Consider the following 25,526-nt stretch of genomic DNA (forward strand, 5'->3'; position numbering starts at 1 on the left):
TCAGTGTTTTCCGTTCAGGATGAGTTTTTTTAAACGTAGGCATAAACTACAAAGTATTGGGCTGTTTTACTACTGCCAGTATACCACTGTTCTGTTTGAAACCCATCATTTTTTGTGGTAGTTGCATATATTCAGAATAATATGTTTTGCATATTTAACTGCCTAAATTTTTTCATGGGATGCCAAAACTATCAATATCATTGCTTGTGTTCTAAAATTTGTTACGCACCATCATTTGGACTTGCTGTGATTTAATTAAGTGATGTATGTTTACCTACTAAACCATTTACATAAGTTACTTCAGTTCATGCCCTTCCTTAAAGCAAAAAAGTTCCAAGAAGACTGTTTCTTGAAAAGTATTAAATGTTTAATTTCCTTTTGCCATGGTGGATGTAGAATGTCCATTTATCTTCATTAAGGCATATAGCTTTAAAACTTGTGGCTTTGCTACTTGGGAGTTATGGATGCATTCCCTCACTTGTCAAGATAAATGTATTATACTGTAGTTCTCTCCCCTCCCACTATGGATATTCAAGTTGTACTGTGGATTTGACCACAAGTAAGCAATTCTCTAAGGACAGAGAAGGAAAATGCACATACTCCTAGGAATATGTTTTCTAGAGCTAAAATTGACATTTTATAAATAATTTCCATGTTGCAAACTTCAAGCTCACAATCACAGCAATTCAGTGATATGCATTTGGCATGAGTCAGTTTCAGTTCTTAGTGCTTTTCATTGGAAATGGCATAAAAAGTAAGGTTTCTTTGAATTTTTTATGTTGTGGGCTTACAGGGGACAGAAGATGTTCTTCACTTGTAGTTGTCTAACAGTGCATGGCAGCATAAATAACGAAATGGTCATAAACCCGAGCTGCACTTCTCAGGTCACATGTTCCATTTCATTTTTAAAGAATCTAGAAACAAACTAAGCAGTTGATAACAGGTCAGTTGCAGGTGATAAAAGAGACTTTAGATGGGACATTACTTCTCTTTCCACACCTGGCATAACCACATTATATCCTTTGCAGAGTTGTCTTTAAGCACTGGTATGTTTGTTCATAAACAGATGGCATGAACAATACATCGCTATTTGAATTCCAGGGACACAATACATTTTTAAAGATAGTCACCATATGTCATAGATTCTTCACTGGAAAAAAAAATTTATGTTAGAAATTTTTTAAAATTAAAAAAAAAAAAAAGCTGAGTTCTAACTGAGGTTTACCATTAAAATGCAGTGGGTCTTGCAAAACAGGACTGTTTCATTCCATATTGTTCGTAGATTTGATATTGGAGGGATTTAATAGAATCAAGTGAGTAAAGTACTCTTGAAATTCTCTTCATTTCTATTTACCCCAAAAAGTTGTAAAGATTGTTTCAGAAGAAGTGGTAATATATATATGGCATTGCTCTCAGAAGAAGCTAAAATAAATCTTGCTACTAAGCATCCTAAATTTTAATCAAGCCATTATTTTTACTAACTATGTGCAGACTATGAAAGGCCAGTTTTTTATGTCATTAGCAATTGAGGAGTCCGGCACTTGTCTTAGATTGCAAATAACTATGAATCATATTAATTATAGCTATCCTCAAATGTATTAAGTACACTGAAGATAATAGTAGATACTTTTTTTCCTAAAAATACATTTTTGCAGGCTCTACTGTGGATTGTTGACCCTGGTGAAATGCTTAAAAAATGCCATATAGTTATTGTTTTTTAGATTATTATGCTTTTTGAAGCTAAGACAGATGTACAAAAAGATGCAGTTTTTATTTTGTATTGGCAGCTTCCAAATATTTAGTATCTATTTCCAAGAGCTGCAATTAGTAAAGCATCCATGGTACTGAAATCCACACATCCCACAAGCTAATTATATTTGCAAGGTCAGATTGAATACATATTTTCAGAAAAATAAAGGGTTATATAAATGTGTCTTCTACTTGGCTGTTATATCACAGTTTGTTGATCTGGAGTATAATGTGTACAATTCACAAATTTGTCTGATAACAGAAAGTGGTGTGTGATTGTGTTTATTTTACTAACCAGTATATTCACAGCAATCACTTCCAAATATCTCTCCAGTAAAGATGTGTTAATTACAAAACAGACAAGGTCTTCTATTATATTAAAGCTACTAACAAGAAGACAGCAGGAATCACACATGTAAATAGCATCATCAACCCCTATTTTAGTCCTCTGTTTTGATCTGTGAGTTACGCATAGACCAAAGGTGCTATTAAAGACTCAGTATATGAAATAGGCAGCATTATATGAACAAAATTTATTCAACAAGAAAACAGACCTTTAACATGAATTTAACAAGCCTGAGAAATTATAAACTCTCATATGCTGCAGATTCATGCAGTGATAATAAACAAAAAAGGAAAGTAAGAGGTTTCCTTAAGCTAGCCAAACTGCTAATGGTTTTGTTATAAGCTGTCTGCTGTTGAAATGACCTCTGAAAAGTCTGAAGACACTTGTACTAGGAAAAATTATATGGTCAGAGTGGTAAAATTGTTGCACTATGGAAATATATTTTTAAAAATTTCTACCTTCATATTTCTGGAAAGTATCCCAGTGGTATAGACTTCTGTTTAACTTTTTTTATGTCTTTACAGAAAGGGAATTTAGCGTGAATCTTGGAAACTGCAGTTTTTACTAAAACAGTGCATGCTGCTTTAGGTAATCTAAGTACAATGAAAGCTTAAAATTTCTGGATGAGAAATGCTGACTTCTACAACAAAAATGGAAGTAACTGAGTGAGGTTTTCTGCTGCTTTTAATTAATCCTTAGAGGGTCTTTGTTCAAAATACTGTGTCTAAAGTTTCCATCGTAGAATACGGGGTGACCATGTTGCTGTCATGTGATTGCATCATGCTGTACTTCAAAATGCACAAACGTAGAGGGGAGACTTCAGCTTATACACACCTCCAAGTGCTCACCGGGGCTTTTTCTCTTGAATCTTACTGTGGCATAATTAACGCCTACTTCACCCATTGCTCATTAGTACACTGGACATTAATGAGTCTATTTATTTTGGTATAATCCTCTAAAGGAGGGACTGATTGGTGGTCACTGTGAAAAAAGCAATTACACTTCATAGAAATGAATATGTAGGATTTATTGTTGTATTTATGTTTTTATTGCGTATTAGGTCTAAATTTAGCCTCCAGGTTGTTGAGCATGTTAGTTTCTTTAAGACGGTTGCTATAGTGATAGCAGCAAATTCCTTTAATCTTAGTGTAGTTAAAGTATTTAGTTACCATTGGTTGTCACAGTGCAACTGAGATGAGAAAGATCATTCACATGTGTAGTTTTTGGACCCCTCTGAAATTGTAGAAGTGGCAATTTTATCCCTTTTTAAAGCGTAATATTTGTGATTTACAGTTTTAATATTTCATAATGCTTCGTTAGATTTATATTTTTTCTACCTAGGAGATACTTGCATTTCATTCCTTCAGGAGGACAGATCGAGCGGGCAGTCCTTCCCCATGCAGATAGTACCTGAAACATAACAAGAATTGCTTCTGGTCAGAATTAAGACACTGGAGTAATATTCAGTATCAAGCAGAAATATTTTTGCAGCTAGCTCTCATATTCTAATGTGAAATTTATCCAAACATAACCTTGAGAACACCAACTGAAATGTTGAATTTATTATCAAAACCAAGTTAAATCCATGCTTTATTTTTAGTTTTTGTACTCCAAAATGAAACTCGAGTCCCAAAACAAATCCATGCTGGACAATGCCATTTGTTCTTCGATAAGCTCAATATTGTCTAGTGAAGTTCTCAGTTAAACTCAGCTCTAGAAGCATGGCCGTTAGTACGTTATAAAGCAGCTCCTTGTGATTATAATATACTGCCAAGTTCATGTTTCTTGTTCCTCAGGGTAAATTTTTACTTGCTTGATTTTTTGCCCTGCGGTGTGGAATTTTTTTGCTTTGCTTGACTTTTTAATTTATACTGCCTGTTTGTTATGGTTGGGCATTTCCAGGTGTTCATAAATTAGAGCATCTGGTTAAAATGGAACACACAGAGATATATGCAAAAGCTTGTCACAAGTGTTTTGAGATAGAGAAAAAACTGATAGTGATAAAAAAAGGAAGAAATACAATTATTTTGAATGTTACCACGAAGAATGTATAGATATATCGAAACTGTTCCAGATCTTTTTGAGAATTAAGGTGTTTTAAATGGAATTCCTTTTTTGTAGTATTAGGATCAGATGGCATGCTTCTGCTGCATATTAAATCTGAATTGTATTGGGGTTATTATTCAGAAAAAATCGTCACTGTTAACTCACTTTAATTGGGTCACAACCTAGTATTTATAATAAAGGAGATTTTAATGTACATTTTCTGCACCCAGTTTTAAGACATGACATATGCAGATGGATCTGGCCAGTCAGCTGAGAGTCCAGGCAATAGCCCTTTGTGGCACTGAGTCACTCAACACGACTGAAATAGGTCTCAAAATTAAATACAACAGGTGATAACTTATTAGGGTTTTTCAGTTTACATTTTGATAAATTATTTTTGTTATAAATACTTGCCCGTTAACTTTATTTCCACAGGAATGACCTCAATATTTATATTGTACTCATAATATATCATATGTATTAGAATATATTATATGTACTATAACACAATGCACTCCTAATAAATTGCATATGTATCTAGTTATTATTATTTGTGTAAATGGAGAGGAAAATGCTAGAACAAGGTGGGAGACTCAATGTCACTTTCTCCGCACACTTTCAGCGACAGTGGTTGATTTCTTGCTTGCTCAACATAAAAGATTTGGTTCAGGTCTAATTCTTCAGAAATACCAAACCAGCCATGTAAATGTATCTGTTGTTGTCCAACCCATAGTATGGAGAGGAAGGAAATTAAAATTATTGTGGAGAAGCTGTTAAGAGGAGATTTGAACTATTTAGTTTAATGAAGTAGAATAACTCTTCAAATATATGCAGACAAGATGCCTGCAAACTATGCCTCGTACTACTTCTGTGGATGTACAAGGCTGTACATGCACTGATCCATTTAAAAGATGGGGGCCTAAATGAGAAATCTTACCTTGCAATGACAAATCTGTAATGGCAAGTACCCAGTAAGAGTGGGTCTGAGTGCGTTGTTGGTACGTTCTCAGTTCTGTTTCACCTCGCATAGGTGTTGGATAGGGGTGTGGGTTTTATTGTATGGGGCCATGAAATCCTATTTCCAAAGATTTTCGTAGACGAATTCAGCACAGGACAGAACAGAAATCAGTGATGGTTTCACTTTATTTGCAATTAAATAGCACTGACTCCTACCTACTGTGTACCTTTAAATCATAAATGACCTTGGTTTTCTTTTACTGTATTTTTTACTCCTGAGCATGACACTGACAAGGACTTTTTAATCCATCAGGCAGTTTATAGACCCTTTCATAGTCACAAGAAGCAAAAAGCATCTGACTAGAAGGGAATACATGGGGCAAGTTCCTTGCTGGCTATAATTTTGTTGTCATTTCAAGTATTGTGGTAGTATAATTGATGTGACAGGACTGGGCTTTGGACTCGGTCCCTTAGCTTGTGCTCACTTTCAGTTTTAGTCTCTCTCTGTCATTCATTTTGATTGGATAAGATTTAGGTGACAAACATATGCATACCTTTGAAGCTTAGAGTAAGTGTACATAAAAACGCAATGTTATATGGTGATATCATGTATATAAAACTTACAGCTCCATGGAAAAGGTAATAACTGGTGTCACCTTACAATACGAGGTAGTGTAATGTGCTGATAGCATAGCCAGCAGGAGGCTCTTTTTTTTATTAATATTATAATTAAATGATTTTCTGGATAAAGGCCAAAAACAGATGAGAGTTGGTTGTGCCTTGTCCACTGTTGCTTGGCACTATTAGTTGCATTTTCTAAAAAGAATTGACTTGACATCTTGTTTTTACAGGTTGTTATTGATGCCTTCAGATTGATCAATGCTAATATGATGGTCTTGGGACATGAACCAAGACAAACAACTTCAAATCTGGGTCACTTAAACAAACCATCTATCCAGGTAAATCCAGTGTTGATAGTCCTGTAAATTGTAAGATTTATTCAGCAACTTTGGGGAAAGGTACCTAAAAAGAGTAAGCTACAAATTGTTTATTGTTCTCTTTATAGCATTTTTCTGCATGCATTTATAATTGATGTGGTTCATCAATGGAGTTATAGATGTGAAGGGTTTTTAAATTAACCCCTAAATTAGCTACCTCAGTGTGAATGCATATGTAAGTATATACTGCAAAGGTTAAAGTACAGATTTATGGAAGTGCAAACTTGTAAAAGTGACAATTGATGTCATACCATGTGATGCAAGATAGGTACTGGTTTCAGTACTGTGATTTGAATCTCAGCTCTCCTAAAGATCAATTATTCTGAAGCAAATTATGGAAAAAGTTCCCTCTTCATTAATAAACTTGTCTTTCTACTGTACGCTTATATAGGTTCTTGCTTAATATGTAATCTAGATTTAACCTTGTATTGTGTCTTAAATAATTTCTGATTTTTATGTAATGCAGTAATTTGCTGAAAAAATTGTGGAGTAGGAGGTTCAATTGATAAATAGGATGTTTGATTGGCTTCAACTGTAATGTTTCTTTTTAGTATTCTGTCTTACATTTCTTTGCAAGCATTTGTGAAACTTAAATATTGAAATTTTGATTTCTGAGGTTGACTTTCACTAGTAAGACAAAATGTTGGTCTTCAATGCAGCAAATCTTTATTTTGAGAAAGCAGCTTCTGTCCTGAAACAAGTATCCTCTGGAGTGATTAACGCTTTCATCTGTGTCATTCTTCTGCCTCAATGTTTTTTTTCCCCTTTTCCCCTCCAGAAAAATTACTGTGCATTCTACAAGGCATGCGTACTTGCAACCATGAAGCCTAATTCCTGCTCTTTTGATCCATTACTTGAACAATAGAAGCAATATTTGCTAGATAAACATCCAAGAAAAAGGCTGTACACTAGTCATAGTAGAACTGAAATTAGGGCTAAACTTCTGCTGTAAGAGAGCTGTCCTTTGGGAATTACCAGACCACCATACCCCTATCTTTCAAAAGATCAGTTGGGGTTTTTTTTTTATTACTAATGCATTGAAACCCTTTACTATTCATAAAACTGCTAGCCAAAAAAATCAGACAATTCAAAAGCATCTGCTTCAGGAGGTTGTTGTGTTTTACTTTTGATTTTTGAATTGGTAAAAACTGTGAACTATAATGAAATAAGCAGCTAATGCTCTTGACTGGATATAGGCAAGCCCATGCTTGCACGTTTCAGGGCTCTTCTGAGTGGGCTTCTCTGGACTATGTGTAATGACCTCCCTTGTAAACCCCTGTAGTATTGTTCAACTTCATTATTTTAAGATCACTGTCACTACAGCATGGCATATTTTGGCCATGGGAGTTTTGGGTTTCTGTTGTTAGAGCGGGTATTTTTTGTTTGTGTTGCGTTTTTTTGCAAGTTGGCAGTGAGCTGTTGCAAATCTCACTGTTAAGGTAAAAATTATAATTTAAAATGGTACGCTCTTCTTAAAACTGCAAGGGCTCTTGCAGTGTTGTTTTGCTTTTATTCTAAGGTCATGAATAAAATTCTGACCCAGTTGAGGCCAGGAGGAAACTTAATATCGATTTCAGCCGGGCTAGAAGCAAGGATTTTAAGACATTCCATAAAATCTCAGAAATAAGAGTAGTATGGGGCTCAACTTCGTTGCCTTTTTTGTGTGTGTTTTTCTTGTGTTCCCTTACCAAAAGCTTGCTTTTTTAACTTGCTCTTTGTGCATCTAATTTGTAAGACTTGTTGGAATGATGGTTTCCATTTGAAACAAAACACATGAAGAACAAGCTTTGCTTTCAAGTGTTTTACGGGTTTTAATTTAACCTGTTGCAGTTGCTAAACTACAACTACTGTTCAGGTTTGAAGTGGAACAGTTGTTTACCGTTTACATTTGTCCACTCTTAAGAGAGAGGCTAGTGGGGAAGGCAAAGATGTTTGTAAAATTTTAGGAGCTTTAGAAAACTCCATAATAACCACAACTGAGTTTAAACACAAACCCTGAAACCTCATGTGCAATCATTTTGGGTGGGATAAGAAGCAGTGAAAACTACTTATTGCTAATAGTTTCAACCATAAATTACTTCATTGATGATAAAGCCTGTACTTTATAATTTTAATTATAATAAGTGACATAAATGGCACAAGCAATGGTTATCTGTGTCCACTGGTTCTCATAAATGTAACCATTCCAGTAGTTTTGTATCTTTGTGTATGTGTTTGCAGAAGAAATGTTTAAAATGTATGTATGAGAACATTTTCAGCTTTCCTACAGATAATTTCGGAATGCTGAAATATTAAGTTGCATAAGATGCAAATACGCATGCATTCTGTATAGCTCTACAGAATATATTTAAACATAAATAGATAGCCAATATCCTTTTGTTTGTAACAGAAAGAGCCGTATATTTTAATAGAAGTGATAACAGAATTTATTGAGAGAGGAAGGATTTGAGAGAAATATGTTTGTGCATATGTGTTGGTCAAATGTTTGCAGGCAGTTACCATTTTTCCCATGATAGTTGTTACTCTGTGAAAAAATCAGTGGTTTAGAAATAGAAAGTATAACTGTCAGTTAACGAACACTGAAAGAGAAATAGGAACAGGTATATTTACTTGATACTTACTTATAGTCTCTGGTTATTTGTTCTCTGTACTTTTTCTCTTAAGTGATGTTTGAAGATGGCTGTATTTAAATGAACTCTTCCCTTCTAATATTTCTTCATTTCAGTGGTGGGTAATTTTTATAATTTTGCAGGCACTAATTCATGGACTAAACAGACATTACTATTCCATCACCATCAACTACAGGAAGAATGAACTAGAACAGAAGGTAATTGTTTTGGCTTTTATTCAGAGGACAAAGAACGCTATACAAACTACTTAGGATTTGTGGCAATGTTCTGATTTCAACTGCTGATACTTTCAGAAGTTGTTTTAACTCTCCTGGAGTAGATGGCTTCTCTTCCAGAAAGCACTTAGATGTGTAGTCATGGTGCTAAAACATTCCAAAACCACATTCTAATACTCATATAAATAGTTTGACAACATTTTTGTCCACATGTTTTTATGGAAAGTCCTCATCCTCTTCTCTGAACTTAACAGGTTTGTGCAAAGTTTCAAGTTTTCAGTGACGAAACTGAAAGACGTACTAGCTGCCTTAGGTTTTCACAGGCTGGAATTCCTGAAGCTCAAAGACCATGTTTTCCAAAATGGAACTGTATAACCAAGGAATGTCAGGTTTTTATTGGCTATAATCACTTTGACAGACGGTGCTTCTAGTTGGTATGAATGGAACTCCCCGAGACTTCACTGAATATCAGGAAGTAGTGATGTCCTGCATTTACAGAAAAAATATTTTTTAGTTACAATAAATATTGTCAGTTACTTTTGTATCAAACTCCCTCAGTTACAAGTAAAATATAGCTTGACAGTCTAAACCAGGAAAACAATCAGAAAAAAAGAAAAAAAGCTTATTTATAATCTATGGAAATTAATTCTTGAAAAGCCAGATTCTGTCCTCAGTTAAGGCCATGAACATATGTAGACATGTTAGGGTTATAAACTGACCTCAGAGTTGCAGTTTATGATGAAATGGTCAGAAGTTTTCTCACTTAATTTTGACTTTTAGAGGGCTAGAAGTAATTAAAAAAAAAAAACACCCCAGTTTTGAATAAAGGAAGAAAATGCATGTAAATCAGGGAGTTGAAAAGAATTTGTGATATGCATAAGCCTTTTTAGGGCGGTATCAGACTTTGAAGACCTCACTGGTACTGAAAAGAGTAACCAATTCAAGAAAATCAGCTCTCTCAGGAAGTGTCCATGAAGCTTCCAGAGGTTATTGTTTTCATTCAAATACAACAGTCTGGCCAATCCAGCCTTTTCTGAAGTTTCAAGCGTGTATTTTCTGACTGGCTTTACATGTGTGAGTTGTTACCTTTGCGAGTAGGAGAATATCTTGACCAAGTTAGAGAAACTTTAATCTGTGAGACAGCAACTGTCTCCACACATCTTTCGTAAGGCAGGTTTGTACATATCTCAAACCCCCCTCGTGGTGGTGGTGGTCTGTTATCTCCATCTGTAGTAGGAAGAGCGCGTGCTTCATGTATTGGCTGAGGAGCCCATCACACCAAACCGTAATTTTAAAATCCAGATAGCCTAGCTAAACTGTCCATATGCAGTTTGCCTACAAATCCTTCTGTTGGTAACCAAGATCTTGCTAAATACAAATGATGACGCAAACTTTGTTCATATGTTCCAAAGCCAGGTTTCTTTGGAAGCTGTACATAGGATGAAGCAGGCACTTTTGTTCAGGTGATAGTAATTACAGGGTTCTCAAAGACATTGGTAGTAAATGTTTGCAAATTGAAGGCAAGCTGAAACTGCTGAAAGGGTCTCCCTACAGCCCTCAAGCGTGCAGAAGATCCACAAAATATGCTTGCTTTATTCATGAAAATCAGGGAATTGCCTTTCTAGCTGTTTCTTCACTTTTTCAAGAATGACATCAGAATGTCAAGTAAGACATTTCAGGTATTTCTGTTGGTCCTTCCATTTATCGCTATCAGAACTCTGCATCGCTGCTTCATGTTGTTTTTAGGGCTGTTTACTTTGTAGGAGGACAAACACACAAGTCATGCTTTGGTTGCTTTTGAAGTTGACTTCATCACAACTGTGGCAGCTGCTTGCATACAGTTCAGGGTAGTCAGTGAAGCCTAAATAACTTTTTCATACATTTAATCCAAGCATTAAAATATTTTTCAACTTCATCAGAGGCCAGAAGCTTTAACCATTCCTTATTTGGCAGCTAAAATATTCACCTTTCTGTTAGTTCTCCTACAATGCAACCATCCATTCTCAACCTACAGCAAAAATTTAAAACTACAGAAGAAAAACCTAAGTATTCCTGTCCAAGTAAACATGACCCTTGTTTCCATGCCTCATTTTCATATTTAGGGTCAAGAAGTGTGATCTTTAAAAACTTATGCAAAATCTATTGTCTGCTCTAGCAGAATAGTTGATCGTTGTATTTGCTGTATTTAAACATTGTAAGATCAATAATTTATTACATTCTTACTATTATAAATTGTTTTTCTGTCGAAGAGGTCTTCATAGTATCATTAATGTATTTTACAATGCATGCTCTAAAGAGGTTTTGTTTTGCAGATGTTGCTAAATTTGCATAAGAAGAGTTGGATGGAAGGTTTGACACTGCAGGACTACAGTGAACATTGCAAACTCAATGAAACAGTAGTGAAGGAGATGTTAGAATTAGCTAAGAATTATAACAAGGTATTCATATCCCATAATGATAGTATAACTGTAGCTGTGTTTATGAAGTGAAGAAATGTATTACTTAATTTCAGCAGTAAGAAGTTGATTACCAGAAACTTTATTTGGAATGACTTGTAAAGGACTAGAGTATAAGAACAAAACAATTGTTGAGGGAACTCTTTTGAACCTTGGTGGTTATTTGATTTGTATCATCTGTTTTCAGCAAAGGGTTTCTTGGGATTTTGTTAAATTGGGCACGAGACTGTGTTTCTTAGTAATCAGCTATGTATCATTTCTATGTGAAGTTGCCTATTAGCTCTTCAGGCTTGGCCACCCCGCTTCTTGCCCTAACTAGTGAAGCATTTAATTACATGTTTTGCTTTGAAGTGAGAGTAATCACATCAATTTTGTATTTTTACTTAGTGAAGAAAGTATAAGATTCCTGTAGATCAAAATAAGCAGTTGAATGTATTCTTTATTCCTTCAGTCAAGGACCAGTATAGCAGAATAAAGGCCATTTATCTGTGTCATTCCAGTAGATAGCAAGTACTTAGAACACATTCTAGAGCCCAGTTCAATGTTCTTTTTAGATAAAGAAGTTATTATTGGTGTTGTAAGAAAGAGGAATCGCAGTTATTTGTACTGCTTTAATACTGGCACTTACACTTAGAAATATTTTTTATAAATAGTAGATCTCAACGAGCACTCTATGAGTAGTAAGCATGTCATTCTTGACGAATGCTTTTTTTTAAAAGTTCTTAGAAGTCCTTAAAAAACAAAACACAATGTTACATTCACTAGTTAAGTTAGTGGATTTACTTTATAAAGACACTGTGTTTGAAGGCCACAGAACATGATAAAAATGTATTAAAATAAGTTACTTTAAACAGTATGAAGACTTATTGAGATCAAACCTGTAGCTGAAACAATGTGGGTGATGTTATTTTTGGTTCTGTTTTACTAGTTTCTCCAACTATCTTTAACTATTGATACCTCTCATTTAAGACTTTTGCTTAAAACAGTTTTGTGAATATCTGACAATAAAACCATTCATGAGCATTTGCCTTGATCTTTTGCACTAACACTTAGTAATTAAAACCATGTCTGCTGAAAAGCTGAAGTACCTTTCCTTTTGACTTTCTGAAATGTGTTGCTGTTTGATTTTTTCTTTTTTTTTTTTCTTTTTTTTGAGAAAGAGAATTATATTTTGAGAATCTTGTGGCTTGGGGAAAAAGTAAATGAAATCTGAAACACTGACCTTTTCTGTGTTTCTTTCACAGGCTGTTGAAGAAGAAGATAAGATGACACCTGAACAGCTGGCAATAAAAAATGTTGGCAAGCAGGTGAGGTGTGATGAATTAGAGTGAGGTGGAATGATATGCTTCGTTCATTCTAAATATTAATTTTTCTACATGTGCGTAGGTGACTTAATTCTATGTGGAAGATATTCTCAGCGCTCCAAATAATGAATTTATTTTTGTTGAAGATTGTTGTGTAAGGAACAAGGCTTTTTTTGACTATAGGTTATCGGCAGAGTATCTGCAAGTCGTGTTCTACATGCGTTTGTATTACAAGCTGAGGAGCAGTGTTGAGATTCAGTAGTTTTTCTTCTTTTTTCTTTTTTTTTTTTGTTAAACTTCTTTCCAAGAAGAGGCATAAAGATATCCAAGTCTGTCAGTGAGGCCAAAACTGTGGAGACTTTTAAGATAATAATAATAATTGAAAAAAGGTGGGAGTGTTGTTTATACATTATCACGGCTAAAGAGCCAGCTCACCCCTATCCTCAGTTCATGAACACGCTGTCAGTGCTTAGCTGCAATACACGTATGCAAGTCAGCTGCGCTGCTTTGTATTGCTGTTGAAGGAAAACAGTTTAGGACCGTAGCTGAAACTGAAAACACCCACGCAATTCATTCCATCCCTTTGCAACGTCAGGATATAGCGTCTTTATAGAAGACTCGACAGAAAACTTTCTGCATTTGATTTTAGCAAAAAGGTTGAGGAAATGTGCTTTGATGAGGGAAAGGAGAGCAAAACAAGTTTGTAAGAGGTTGTGTTCAAATTCAAAAAGGGCAATGGAAACAAGAAATAGCTTTAAAAATATCCAGTGTGTCCTTAAAGAACTAGTATTTATGGTATTGCTGGTAGCAGTAGAAGAGTTTAAAGGATTCTGGATTGCTCTTGTGTGTCAGCTTCTAGCAGCTATGTCATAACACATCTGCACTATTGTTCAGTCACTCGTGTATTTCTGTAGCATTCAGAACAATAGAGTTTATGCACACCTACACCTACATAAATATATATATAAAATACACCATGTAAGAAGGGTTGTATTTTAAGGGTTATGATGTCATCTCAAACAGAACTTGAGCTTCACTAGTTGTTTAAATCATTACACATATATGGGGGGAAAAAATCTATTTTGATACAGTTCTTTAAAAAGAAAAGAAATTTTTTTCCTGATAAAATGATTAGGTTTTCTTTAAATTACACAATGGTTCAGTTAAGTAAGTTCTGTGTGGGTTTTTAATGTATCTTATTTTAAAAGCTTTGTAAACAAACAGCTGCTCACAATTGGGATATTATGTTATTAGGTTGCATAATTTGCTAGGAACAGAGAATATTGGAGGACTGTATAATCTTTGAAAATCAGTCATTTAAGAAAGACAGCTTACACAGATTTTCTAGTATACATTTATGTAAACTTAGACGGGTTCATTAGATTTTGACAATAATTCTTTTTTAAAAAAGTTAACGTTCCGACACATGACTGTCTTCCGTATTTTAATTTCTTTACACACAAGAATGCTACAATAATACTAAAGTTTAGAGATGTTTTTTAAATGTGCCTGATAATTTTGCAATATTTGGAGATTAATTACTTATTCTCAATTCCGAAACTGAAGAAGTGCATGAGTATGGTTCTCATCCAGAAATGATCTTATTGTTCTATGCCGATGCCCACAAATGCCCACATCAATTGAGTAATAGTGTGTGGGGATGTGTATTTTCAGAACACTACGCAGGCTTAACATTCAGTTTTTCAGAACATTTGAACATAGCATTGTGCATTTTTTCATTTTTGATGGGTATAAATATGCTAATTTTCTTGCAGTCAACACAACTATTCAAAGACTGTGTTAGATCATGCTTGAATCTTTACAGGATTAGAGCACACAGTTGTACAAAGATCTGAAAACAAATTGCAATGTACCAGAGCTAAGATTAAAATATTGGCCTTAGTGAGATGCATAGTAAATTCCACATATTGTGCGTTGTCCTTAAAGCTCACAGCTGTCACAGTTACTCTTCAGATTCTGGGTAGAAATTTACTTCCTAAACCGACCCTCAACTTACCTGAGTGATAGTATGGATTAATAAAATCTTATTGATGGAAATTCAGTCATTTGCGAAATCTTGTTAGAATGGAAAATTTAGGAGCATTACTGGCCTGTGTTCCTTAACTCACAATCGTCTTAAAGAGACCTGCAGTAAATTAAATCCTTCAGAGATGTGTTTCAGTCATTTCTCTCATGGCCTCCTTTGTATTTCAGGACCCCAAACGTCATTTAGAAGAGCATGTGGATGTGCTGATGACCTCAAACATTGTCCAGTGTTTAGCTGCTATGTTGGATACAGTTGTATTTAAATAACTGATTTACTGTTTGTGATGCTTTCTGTGTATATTTGTTTATTGTTTCTAATACTCATAAAACAGAGACTGTTGAGGCCCTGTTTGTTTAAACAGAGACATCCGATTTCATTCGCAATGTAAGTGCAGCACTATAACACCTTTCAGTCTCTAATTGTGCAGTTGCTTCTGTTTCTTTATGTCAGGGTCTTTACAGATGCCAGAGCATTCAAGAACACAACATGGGCAAAAATGTATTACTTTTTCATTTAATATTTGGGGGAAAATCAGTAGTACATATATATTTTGATTGTTGCAACATAATAAAAATACATTTACAAACCTGTCTTTAAGTTCTGGAAGGCGTTTTTTGAGAAAGGACAACGGGAATTAACAGTGTAGGAAAAGTGTTGGTAAAGGTTTATTTCTACCCGCTGTAAAACTACTGAGATGTTAATTGCTAGGACGGCAAAAATTCTCTAATGGAATTTGGCTGTCATTGATTACCAGATACTCTCACTGAGATTTAAAAAAAAAAAGTGTAGTAGCACTGAATTCTGAGGATGTACAAAAACCAAAATGCTGAAAACTCCCCTGCCGGCTCGCTTTCAATATTATTCAAGCCCTAATATCCACAGAAGACAATTGACCTTAAGAAAATGCATTCAGTTATGCTGATAACTGAATCACACAACTCTCACAAGTGGTGTCATAAATAGCAGTATTCTGAGAATAAACATTAAAGTGATAGAGGCTGTTCTAGGTTATACGAACCCTCCCTCCTGCGAAAGAACGTATACGAGTTGTCCATGTATATAAATTACGGAAAGAGTCCCAACTGGAACATGACGTTTAAAACCATTTCCACTGACTAGAGAGGGGAAACACGGGAAGGCAGGTGGGTTGGCTGCTTGGTTTGAAGCAGGCAAAGCCAAATAACTGGGCTTGGGGAGTGACTTTGGGTTTTGGGCAGGGGGCTGGTTGGGGTGTTTTGTTAAGGATTGGGTGGTACTTTGGCTGATTTGATTCTTTTCTTCTGGGCAGAAGTGTTCTCTTTCTGTGTCACAATGTTTTGTTTATGGGATTTAAAAAAAAAGCAACAATTGTGGCAGGCAAATATTTTTAAACCAGATACATCTTTCTGTGTTGAAGATTATTTTTTTGAAATTATTTGACTTTTTCCTTGTATAGTAAATTAATAGTCTGTAAAATTGTCTTATTTTCTACTTTGTGCCCAGTAATTTTCTATTTCCTTCTTTATTACCATTCAAAGGTTTTTCTTTTCTTTGGAATTTCTTATTTAGGCCTTTTAATTTACTATTTCAGAATAACACTCTTTCAAAATATATTTAGCCTGCATTTACTTCAGAGGGAAACAGGCAGATTTTTGCAGCTGCCCTCCTTATGGCCCTCCCTCTGCCCCCACAGTAGGCAGTAGAATATCAGACTGGGAAAATGGAGACACACCAAACCATGTTTGCCTGCACATAGTTAAATGGAAGTGCTTTCTGGCGATTTGCACTAAAAACCTGCATATCATCGAGGAAGGTTGTATTTCAGCCTTGCCCTGCTCCGGTGCGTGCGTACACTGCTGCACCCCAGGGGCAGATGGGGCAGGAGCTGGTCAGGGGACCTGCCCCATGGCTCGTCTGCCGGCGGGGCTCTGCATCCCTGCCGCTATCTACTCCCACACGCACGTGTAACACCACGAGGGAGACGTAGTTTGGCAGGTCGTGGGTAACATGGCACTGCAGAACAGCAGAAAAGCTATTGCGGTGCTGCAGTGTATACATGTGTGAAAGGCCTGTGTAAGCAGGGAGACAAACCAGTGAGTCTTGCACATTCGAAATTAATTTTGACAAATGTACCTCTTGCAGAGGGTAGCTGAAGGGAGTCTGTTGGAGATGCAGATCTCCTGTAGCAGGAGCCTGTGCTGTGGTACCCAGCTTTCTATCCACTCCTCAGTGTGACTTGGAGGCACAGTTTGCCATTTACTAAGATGTTTCATGAATAATCAAAAGGCTGTTTTTCAGGGCATCCTTCCTCATTTTTGCCCAGTGCTTTAGGAGCTACACAGAGGATTTGGAAGAACATGTGCATGCAGTAACCTGAAAAGCAGCAGCCCATATACCATCTTGGAGGAAGAAAGAGGTTTTCAAGCAGCCACCTTCTGAGCCTCCAGCCGCAATGGAGCAGACCTTCATTAGCAGCTTGACCCCTCGTCACCTGTCAGCACGAAGGACGGGCATATTGTATTAGCAAACCTCTCTCCTTCTTTCTGTGACGATTCTGTAACACCACCTGCCATTGCATATCCCCCTATTATACCAGTTTAGGAGTTGTGCACTGAAGATTTTTGGCATATATTAGCACTTCCATGTGATTGGCAGTGTACCACTGAATTCATTGCAGCTCTGCATCGATATGGGTGTAGCTCCATAATTCAGGGCAGCGTTTCCCAGGGTTTATCTGTGTTTCGACCCATCTCCTGCCTGCATCCGTCCGTTACCTTTTGTGTCGGTTCCAAGCGGGGAAAGGGAAGGACGCGTGCACTGGTGAAACGACGGTCAGAAACGTTAGTTAGAACTGATACTAATAAAAGTATTTTCTTAGCGCTAGAAGGAGAAGGTGTAGTATGGAAAGTTGCATGCGCTGTACCACCCAACTGCGAGTGAAACAGTGAACCGCTTGCTTTTTGCTTCATAAATTATTTTATTAGGATAATTTCCTTGCAGAGAGTGTGTGTATGGCAGCTTCTGTGAAACACTAAATAACCGAACGAGCTCACGGTTAAGCAACAGAAAAACTAAACGGCCGTGGGATTTGAGGGCGTTGAAATATGCGTTTTTGACAAGTCATCCTGGTTTTAGCGTTCTCTGGGTTTGAGTTTGCAAAGTTTCAGCCTGGCTTCAGATGATTATATGCTGGTCTTGGTTTTATTATGCGATGATCCAGGCTGTGTTAATGATCAGTGGAATTCGAAGCCGGCTGCTGCTGTCGGCTAGAAAGACGCGATCTGTAAAATACCTGAAGTCCAAACCGCTAAGGGAGAAAATACTCGGAAAATGAAGGAAGAGAGCTCCTCCCCGGGCAAAAAACCGGTGCTTTTAAAAACTCGCAGGCTTGCCAGGAAGGGAAATGGAGGCCGATGCCGGGCAGAGGCGGGGACGGCAAACGACCCCCCGGTACTCTCCCGGCGCACTTCCATGCCCCGGAGGGCCCCGCTCCCGAGCAGCCCGGGGCGCCCCGGGACCCGCCGGCCGCAGGAGGGGGGCCCCGCCCGCCGCCCCCCGCCGCCGGTGCGCAGCCCGGGGCCGCCGTTCTCCCCCGGCAGCGGGGCCGGGGCCCGGCGGGCAGGGGGTGCCGGCGGCCCCGGCTGCAGCACCGCCCGCCCGGGGCTTCCCCGCGCCCCCGGGACCTGCCCTCAGGCCAGGTCAGCGGCTCCCGGCCGACCCGCCGCAAGGGGCCTCTCCCCTCCGGGGCCGCCCGGGGGGACCACAGGCGGCGGGCAGAAGGAAACCCGGAGCCGGGCGGGGAGATGGCTGCCTTCCGCGCGTTCTGCTGACAGTCTCCGGCATTGCGGCTCCCAGATAAAATATTTATTTACTAAAGAACGCGTAAACATCGCGGCAAAGACATCAGGGCGCTTCGGCTGCGGGGCTTATGATTATTTCAGAACTTAAAAGAGGCGACACACGGCCGCTGCCAGCGGGGACGGAGCGGGTATTTTCCCCCGCGAAGCAGGCACGGGTGGGGAGGGGGGGTCGCTCACGGGAGCTGGGGGAGAGGGGCTGCGCCCGCCGAAAGGGGGGCGAGGGCCGCCCAGCCCAGCCGGCGCTGCCCCCGCCGCGGGCCCCGGAGGAGCCCCCGGCGCCCCGTCCCCTCCCCGGCACGCAAAGGCGGGGGACACGCGCGCAAGATTTGGGGAATCGCAGGGGTCTGGGTTTATTTTCCAGCCGTAGTAAAAAAAAAAAAAAAATATGCTGGAAAGGTCACATAATAATGAGCTTTTACAGCAAACACACTCTTCCCTTCCCCCTTCGCCTTCCTTCTATCTCACAATAAAATCATCTCCTTCAATTTGCCGTGATCGTCGCGACCAGGAGCCAGGTGATTATCCTAATTAATGTCTATCTAATTAAATTACTGTCAGCGGTTAACCAATGGCAGAAGCCGTTTCATCCTCTCCACAAGCAGCAAGATCAAAAGTGAGTCTTTCCTGATTGCTGCATAGTGTCAATTGGCCAATCTCTTCTCCCAGGGAAGGGAAGGGGAAGAAAAAAAAAAAAAAAGTAAATCAAACGTTTGGGAAGCATTTGGTGGATGAAGTGCTTTCTGTCTAGTGAGGGTCCCAGGATGTCTAGCTTCTGATACTAAGGAGCCCTTTCAGATCCAGGGACTGAAGGGTTATTACTGTGGTGCTAGAGCTATGCAGCTGGAGCATTGTCTTTCTCCCTCTATCATGCTCTCCAAGAAATTTCTCAATGTGAGCAGCAGTTACCCACATGCAGGCGGATCTGAGCTTGCCTTGCATGATCATCCCATTATCTCGACCACTGACAACCTGGAGAGAAGTTCACCTTTGAAAAAAATTACCAGGGGGATGACGAATCAGTCAGATACAGACAATTTTCCTGACTCCAAGGACACACCAGGGGACGTCCAGAGAAATAAACTCTCTCCCGTCTTGGACGGGGTCTCTGAGCTTCGTCACAGTTTCGATGGATCTGCTGCAGATCGCTATCTGCTCTCTCAGTCCAGCCAGCCCCAGTCTGCTGCCTCTGCTCCTAGTACCATGTTCCCTTACCCCAGCCAGCATGGACCTGCTCACCCAGCCTTCTCCATCGCCAGCCCCAGCCGCTACATGGCTCACCATCCTGTGATCACCAACGGAGCTTATAATAGCCTCCTGTCCAACTCTTCTCCGCAAGGCTACCCCACGGCGGGCTACCCGTACCCCCAGCAGTACGGCCATTCCTACCAAGGGGCACCTTTCTACCAGTTCTCCTCCACCCAGCCGGGGCTAGTTCCCGGCAAGGCTCAGGTCTACTTGTGCAACAGGCCACTCTGGCTGAAATTCCACCGGCACCAGACGGAGATGATCATCACCAAGCAGGGGAGGTAAGGCACCGCGCGGACCCTGCCCGGGGGTCGGGGCTGAGCCGCCGGGCTCCGCCGGGGGAGCCGCCCGCAGCCTCCGCCGCCGCGGGGGAGCCGCCGGGAGCGCCGGTGCCCGCCCGCCTGCGGCGCGGTGCCGGTACCCGTGCCCGCCGGGGCTGCCCTCCCCGCCGCTCCGCAGGTCCCCGCTGCCCTCCGCCCTTCCCCGCGGAAAGCTCGACGTTTCGGGGAGGGAGTTTCTTCTGGTTTTTTGTCTCCCGGTCGCTACCGGGAGCCGTGAGGATAATAAAGCACAAGGGGCTGGTTCCTCGCGTGTGCCTCTCGCTGCCGGTGTCTTGCTTTCCTTCTTCCCTTTTTTTTTTTTCTCCTTTCCTTTTTTATAGGCGCATGTTCCCTTTCCTAAGTTTTAATATTTCTGGTCTCGACCCCACGGCTCACTACAATATTTTTGTGGATGTAATTTTGGCGGATCCCAACCACTGGAGATTTCAGGGAGGCAAATGGGTTCCTTGCGGCAAGGCGGACACCAATGTACAAGGCAAGTTCCTCCAATTAACACTTTTCCCGACACATATGTAGGTGAGAATGATTAATTAAAGTCTTTGTGGACTGGCTCTGGAGACTTTTTCATCGAGAATGGGCCAGTGATGTTTAAAAAAAAAAAAAACAACAACAAAAAAAACCGAGAAGGGCGGAGAAGGCAGTAAAAGGTGTTCGGAAAACGCTGCTTTAATCCTTCTCTGGTGAAATGAAGGGAGTTTCGGCAGTAAAATACCGTTAACTTTAACAGGGTCCTCGACCGCGTGTGCCGCTGCAGTGGCAGAAGCGGGGTACAGGCGAGAACTGTGATGTGGCTGTGTTTTTTGTTGTCTTGCTTAGGAAACCGGGTGTACATGCACCCCGACTCCCCCAACACGGGAGCCCACTGGATGCGCCAGGAAATCTCCTTTGGGAAACTAAAACTCACAAACAATAAAGGAGCATCAAACAACAACGGGCAGGTCAGTGGGGAAGGGCGGACGCTCTGCCAGCCTTATTTTTCTCGCTTCAGGCAAAATCCTGCCGTTCCCGAAAGGACGCGGGCTTTTTGGGTGTTGGTGGTTTTTTGTGTTTTTTTTTTTTTTTTTTTTTTGTGTATTTTGTGGGGTTTTTTTGATCCTGTGGTTAGGTGAAGATAAAAGGGGGTGATGGGGGAAAAGCCCTCCCGTGTATTTCGCCGCGGGCCTCCTCGACCCCGAGGGCGCTGCCCGGCGGGGTCCCGCCGGCCTCGGGTATCGCTCTCCCCGTCCTTCTCGCTCTAATTTCCTCCTCTTCCCGCCGCCCCCTCCCTCCTTTTCCTCTGCCTGACAGATGGTGGTTTTGCAGTCCCTCCACAAGTACCAACCCCGCTTGCATGTGGTGGAGGTGAACGAAGACGGGACGGAGGACACCAACCAGCCGGGCAGGGTGCAGACCTTCACCTTCCCCGAGACCCAGTTCATAGCCGTCACCGCCTACCAGAACACCGATGTAAAGAGCTCCCCGCTTTATCCCGTCCGCGGTCGCCGCGCTCCCCGCAGGGCCCCCCGCCACCGCCGTCCCGCCCCGCAGCCCTCCCTCCCCTGGGTCCCGCTTCGTGCCGTCCTGCCCCGGCCGAGGCTGGCGAGCCCCCCGCGCCGGTGCCCCGGAGCCCGGCAGCGGCCCTGCCCTCCCGGCCAGGCCGGGCGGGAATCCCGCCGGCGGCCCGGAGCCCGGCGCTTCGCCGCCGCCTTCCTCTTCCAGTCGGGAACAGCGCGGTTAAGCTGGTAGCTCAGGCTTTAAGTCTGCAAAGATCAATTAACAACCTCATTGATCGCGCCGGGGGTGACGGAGCAACCTCCTCAAATTAAAATCTCGTTAATGCTTGGCTGCGTTTCGGAGAGGTCCGGCTTCGCTACCGGCTGGTGCCCCCTGTTCCAAATGACATATGTTCAGTCCACATTCTTGCTTTCATTATTTTGCTCGATGCAAACGTAAACTCTTAGCTACCGTTCTGCGGAACGTTCTGCCTAATCTCGGGATTTAAATGTATTCATACCCGTGCTGCAGGCATACTGACACGTCTCACAACGGGGGGTTAAATATTGAATTTTATCGTACTTTTTACAATAAAGTGAACCTTAAAATTGGACCGTCATATCTACAAGCATGCCAAAGCTTTGTTTTTTCGCGTTTCAAAGGCAAATTGGTCGACTAGAGTAAAGCTTGATCCTTTTACAAATGCGTTGGCTGCAGTAGGGTGTATTTTTCTGGCTTTCACAAGGTGCGTTCTGGTCCTTTCTGTCCCCAGATCACGCAGCTGAAAATAGACCACAACCCTTTCGCAAAAGGCTTCCGAGACAATTATGACACGTAAGTAAACCGGAATTTTTAATTACCCTTCTCTTGGCTGCAGACACATGCCAAAGGGGGAAGGCATTAGGACACGGGCTGCCTTCATGTCACCCCGCAATGTGTAAAGCCAGGCGTTTCCAGAGCCCCCCGGGAGGCAGGGAGGCACCCCGAGCTGCCCCGGCGGGGCCGCGGGCGGAGGGGCTGTGCCCGCGGCGGCGCTCCGCGCAGACCTGCGCAGCCTGCGCCCGGGGCCGCGCTGCCCGCGCCTCGCCTTGGCACTCGCGCCGGTTTTGTTGCTGGTGTTTCCTGGCACATGTCTTTGCGCCCCTTCCCAAGTTCCCGTTTCACCTGCGCGCAAGGGCTCCCGCAGCAGCACCCGCGCAACCCTGGCTCGGTCCCCGAGCAACCCGCCGGCTTCGAATCATCCTGGGTCCCGCAGAGCCCGTGTCCGAAGGAAAATGTCTTCGTCTCGTTTTGTTCTTCGCTGGGGTTAGATTTTTCCACCCCCCGTCTTCCTTCTGGGTGGAGCCAAGTTTTAATCGCCGTTTGTCCCCGTGCTGCCTCGGCCCCGCCGCCCGTGGCCCCCCGCGGGAGCTGCGGCTGGTGCCGCCCCCAGTGCGGCTCCCGGGGGGCACCAGACCCCGACCCCCGGCCCAGCAGGCGCCGAGGGCTGCGGCTGGCCCCGGCCTGGGGCACGGCTCGCCCGGTGTCCCCCCGCCCAGCCCGGGCCGGGCCCGCGGGAGGCGGCGGCACCGGGCGGCCGGGGGGGCGGGAGGGGGCCTTTAGAGCTCACCCGCCCCACTGCGAGCTCAGGGTCTGTGGGACGGGGCTCCGGCTTTGAGAGGGGAAACCCCCTCCCTGCCCCCTAAATTGCGGCGGGGAGCGGTGGCCCTCGGAGCGCTTAAGTGCGCGCTTATCTTCCCCGCTTGCTTAAGCCTCTCTCAGCGCCGGCAGCGGTTCCGCACCCCCCAGCAGCGGGGTTTGAGCCCGCAGGTGGAAACGACGCCGAGGCCTGAAGTCGTGCGAGAGGGGGCCGGGGCGGAGGGGAAGGGCGGCAGCTGGGCCTGCCCCGGGAGCTCTGCGAGGAAGATGCCCGGCCTTTAGAAAGGCTGCGTGGCCTTCGACCCCAGCCGCAAAGTGCTTTTCTCTTTTTAATGGGGAAAAAAACTTTATAGGGCGTCATCTGAAGCTTCCCCTCCCCCCATCTCCTTTCAATGTTGTCTAGCACGTTGAATTTGTTTAAGGGCCAAGTTTATTTTGGATAAGAAATTCCAGGAGGCGTGGAGGGTTAATTAAAGCACAGTTTTAGCCTGAATTAAATACAGATAGTAGTTATTCATCCATTAAAGTTTTTATAATCGCAAATTGCAGCCCAGCATGGGAGAATTATATATAGGCCACGCAGGGAACACTGGATGCGTCTGGTTTTACATTTCCTACAGTAGGTGTTTAAAGATTAGCTTAATTTAAACTCGCTGAAATGTTGATGGTTCGTCTGTGACTCCCAATAATAAGTGTTAAACAGCCGATATCATTCCCTAGTCTGCCATTCACGCTGTTCGCGGCAAATGACCAGGCTGCCTGTTGCGCATATGGCGGGGCCGGTCAATGTGTCACCGCGCGGGATTTCGAGCCGTCGGGGCGCCGGGCTGGGACCGGAGCGAGAGATCTCAGCCCTGGCATAAGCGGCCACCCGGTTCCGACAGATTTGGTCTCCGTGGGCCCCCACCCCCGCCTCCTCGCTCGTTAAGGCCCTCAGCGCTCCGGAGGCCGAGCCCGCAGAGGGAGCGCAGGGTCCCGGGCGGGAGCGGCCACCGTCCCGTCCCGGGCCGCGGCCGGCCGGGTGCCGCACCGCGGAGGGCGCCGGGCGGCCGCGGACACCCAGCTCTCTCCCCTTGTCTTGGGCAGGATCTACACAGGCTGCGACATGGACCGGCTGACGCCTTCCCCCAACGACTCGCCCCGCTCGCAGATCGTGCCCGGGGCCCGCTACGCCATGGCCGGCTCCTTCCTCCAGGACCAGTTCGTGAGTAACTACGCCAAGTCCCGCTTCCACCCCGGGGCAGGAGCCGGCCCGGGGCCCGGCGCCGACCGCAGCGTGCCCCACACCAACGGGCTGCTCTCCCCACAGCAAGCCGAGGACCCGGGGGCGCCCTCGCCGCAGCGCTGGTTCGTCGCCCCCGCCAACAACCGCCTCGACTTCGCCGCCTCCGCCTACGACACGGCCACCGACTTCGCCGGCAACGCCGCCACCCTGCTTTCCTACGCGGCCGCCGGCGTCAAGGCGCTGCCGCTGCAGGCGGCCGGCTGCGCCGGGCGGCCGCTGGGCTACTACGCCGACCCCTCGGGCTGGGGGGCCCGCAGCCCCCCGCAGTACTGCAGCAAGTCGGGCTCCGTCCTCTCCTGCTGGCCCAACAGCGCGGCGGCGGCGCGCATGGCCGCCGGCAACCCCTACCTGGGGGAGGAGGCGGAGAGCCTGGCCCCCGAGCGGTCCCCCTTGCCGGGCGCCGAGGACTCCAAGCCCAAAGATTTGTCCGACTCCAGCTGGATCGAGACGCCGTCATCCATTAAGTCCATCGACTCCACCGATTCTGGGATTTACGAGCAGGCCAAAAGGAGGCGGATCTCCCCCTCGGACACCCCGGTGTCCGAGAGCTCCTCGCCCCTCAAGAGCGAGGTGCTCACCCAGCGGGACTGCGAAAAGACCTGCGCCAAGGACATCGGCTACTACGGCTTCTACTCGCACAGCTAGGCACGGCCCGCCGGCCCCGCCGTCCTTTTGCACAATAACTCCTCCGCGCTAGCGCACTGACCCCCGCCCCCCGCCCCCTATCCGCGCCCCGGCCCGGCCCGGCCCGGCCCGCCGCAGGCAGCAGGCAGGCAGGCAGGCAGAGCCGCGGCTGCCCCCGCCCCGCTCCGCTCCCCGCCCGCCCCGGGGTCGAGGGGCGCCCCGGGGGCACGGGGGGCCCCGCCGCTCCGAACCCCACTGACAAGTAGGATGCTTAGACTCTCTCAAACCGTACAGCGCTTCCTTCCTCTCACCATGGATGGATGGATGGATACT

General features: G+C 43.5%; 2 protein-coding genes across 4 annotated transcripts in view; both read left to right on the forward strand.

Annotated features, from left to right (window-relative positions):
• The window catches only part of PSMD14 (proteasome 26S subunit, non-ATPase 14), a 48,315-nt gene extending 32,977 nt beyond the window's left edge, over window positions 1-15,338 (forward strand). For all 3 annotated transcript variants that reach the window (XM_075093299.1, XM_075093301.1, XM_075093302.1), the window contains 5 exons: window positions 5,950-6,057; window positions 8,849-8,923; window positions 11,254-11,379; window positions 12,642-12,704; window positions 14,916-15,338. In XM_075093299.1, coding sequence (XP_074949400.1) covers window positions 5,950-6,057; window positions 8,849-8,923; window positions 11,254-11,379; window positions 12,642-12,704; window positions 14,916-15,014 — 471 coding nt within the window. In that variant the 3' untranslated portion in view covers window positions 15,015-15,338. The remainder of the gene's footprint in view (window positions 1-5,949; window positions 6,058-8,848; window positions 8,924-11,253; window positions 11,380-12,641; window positions 12,705-14,915) is intronic.
• Window positions 15,339-18,530: 3,192 nt separating this feature from the next.
• TBR1 (T-box brain transcription factor 1) lies at window positions 18,531-25,286 on the forward strand. The gene is made up of 6 exons (XM_075093303.1): window positions 18,531-20,113; window positions 20,494-20,648; window positions 20,990-21,111; window positions 21,461-21,619; window positions 22,419-22,480; window positions 24,371-25,286. Exons 1-6 carry the CDS (start codon window positions 19,422-19,424, stop codon window positions 25,212-25,214), a joined length of 2,034 nt encoding a protein of 677 aa, XP_074949404.1. The 5' UTR covers window positions 18,531-19,421; the 3' UTR covers window positions 25,215-25,286.
• The last annotated feature ends 240 nt before the right edge of the window (window positions 25,287-25,526 follow it).

The sequence above is a fragment of the Phalacrocorax aristotelis genome, chromosome 5 (genome assembly GCF_949628215.1).
Source record: "Phalacrocorax aristotelis chromosome 5, bGulAri2.1, whole genome shotgun sequence".
Classification (NCBI taxonomy): Eukaryota; Metazoa; Chordata; class Aves; order Suliformes; family Phalacrocoracidae; genus Phalacrocorax; species Phalacrocorax aristotelis.

Excerpts from the sequence above, each read along its gene's own strand:
- TBR1 (XM_075093303.1), top strand. The coding sequence starts at position 19,422 with ATGCAGCTGGAGCATTGTCTTTCTCCCTCTATCATGCTCTCCAAGAAA. Across the intron at positions 21,112-21,460 it reads CATCAAACAACAACGGGCAG|ATGGTGGTTTTGCAGTCCCT; the intron begins GTCAGTGGGGAA and ends TCTGCCTGACAG. Across the intron at positions 21,620-22,418 it reads CCGCCTACCAGAACACCGAT|ATCACGCAGCTGAAAATAGA; the intron begins GTAAAGAGCTCC and ends TTCTGTCCCCAG.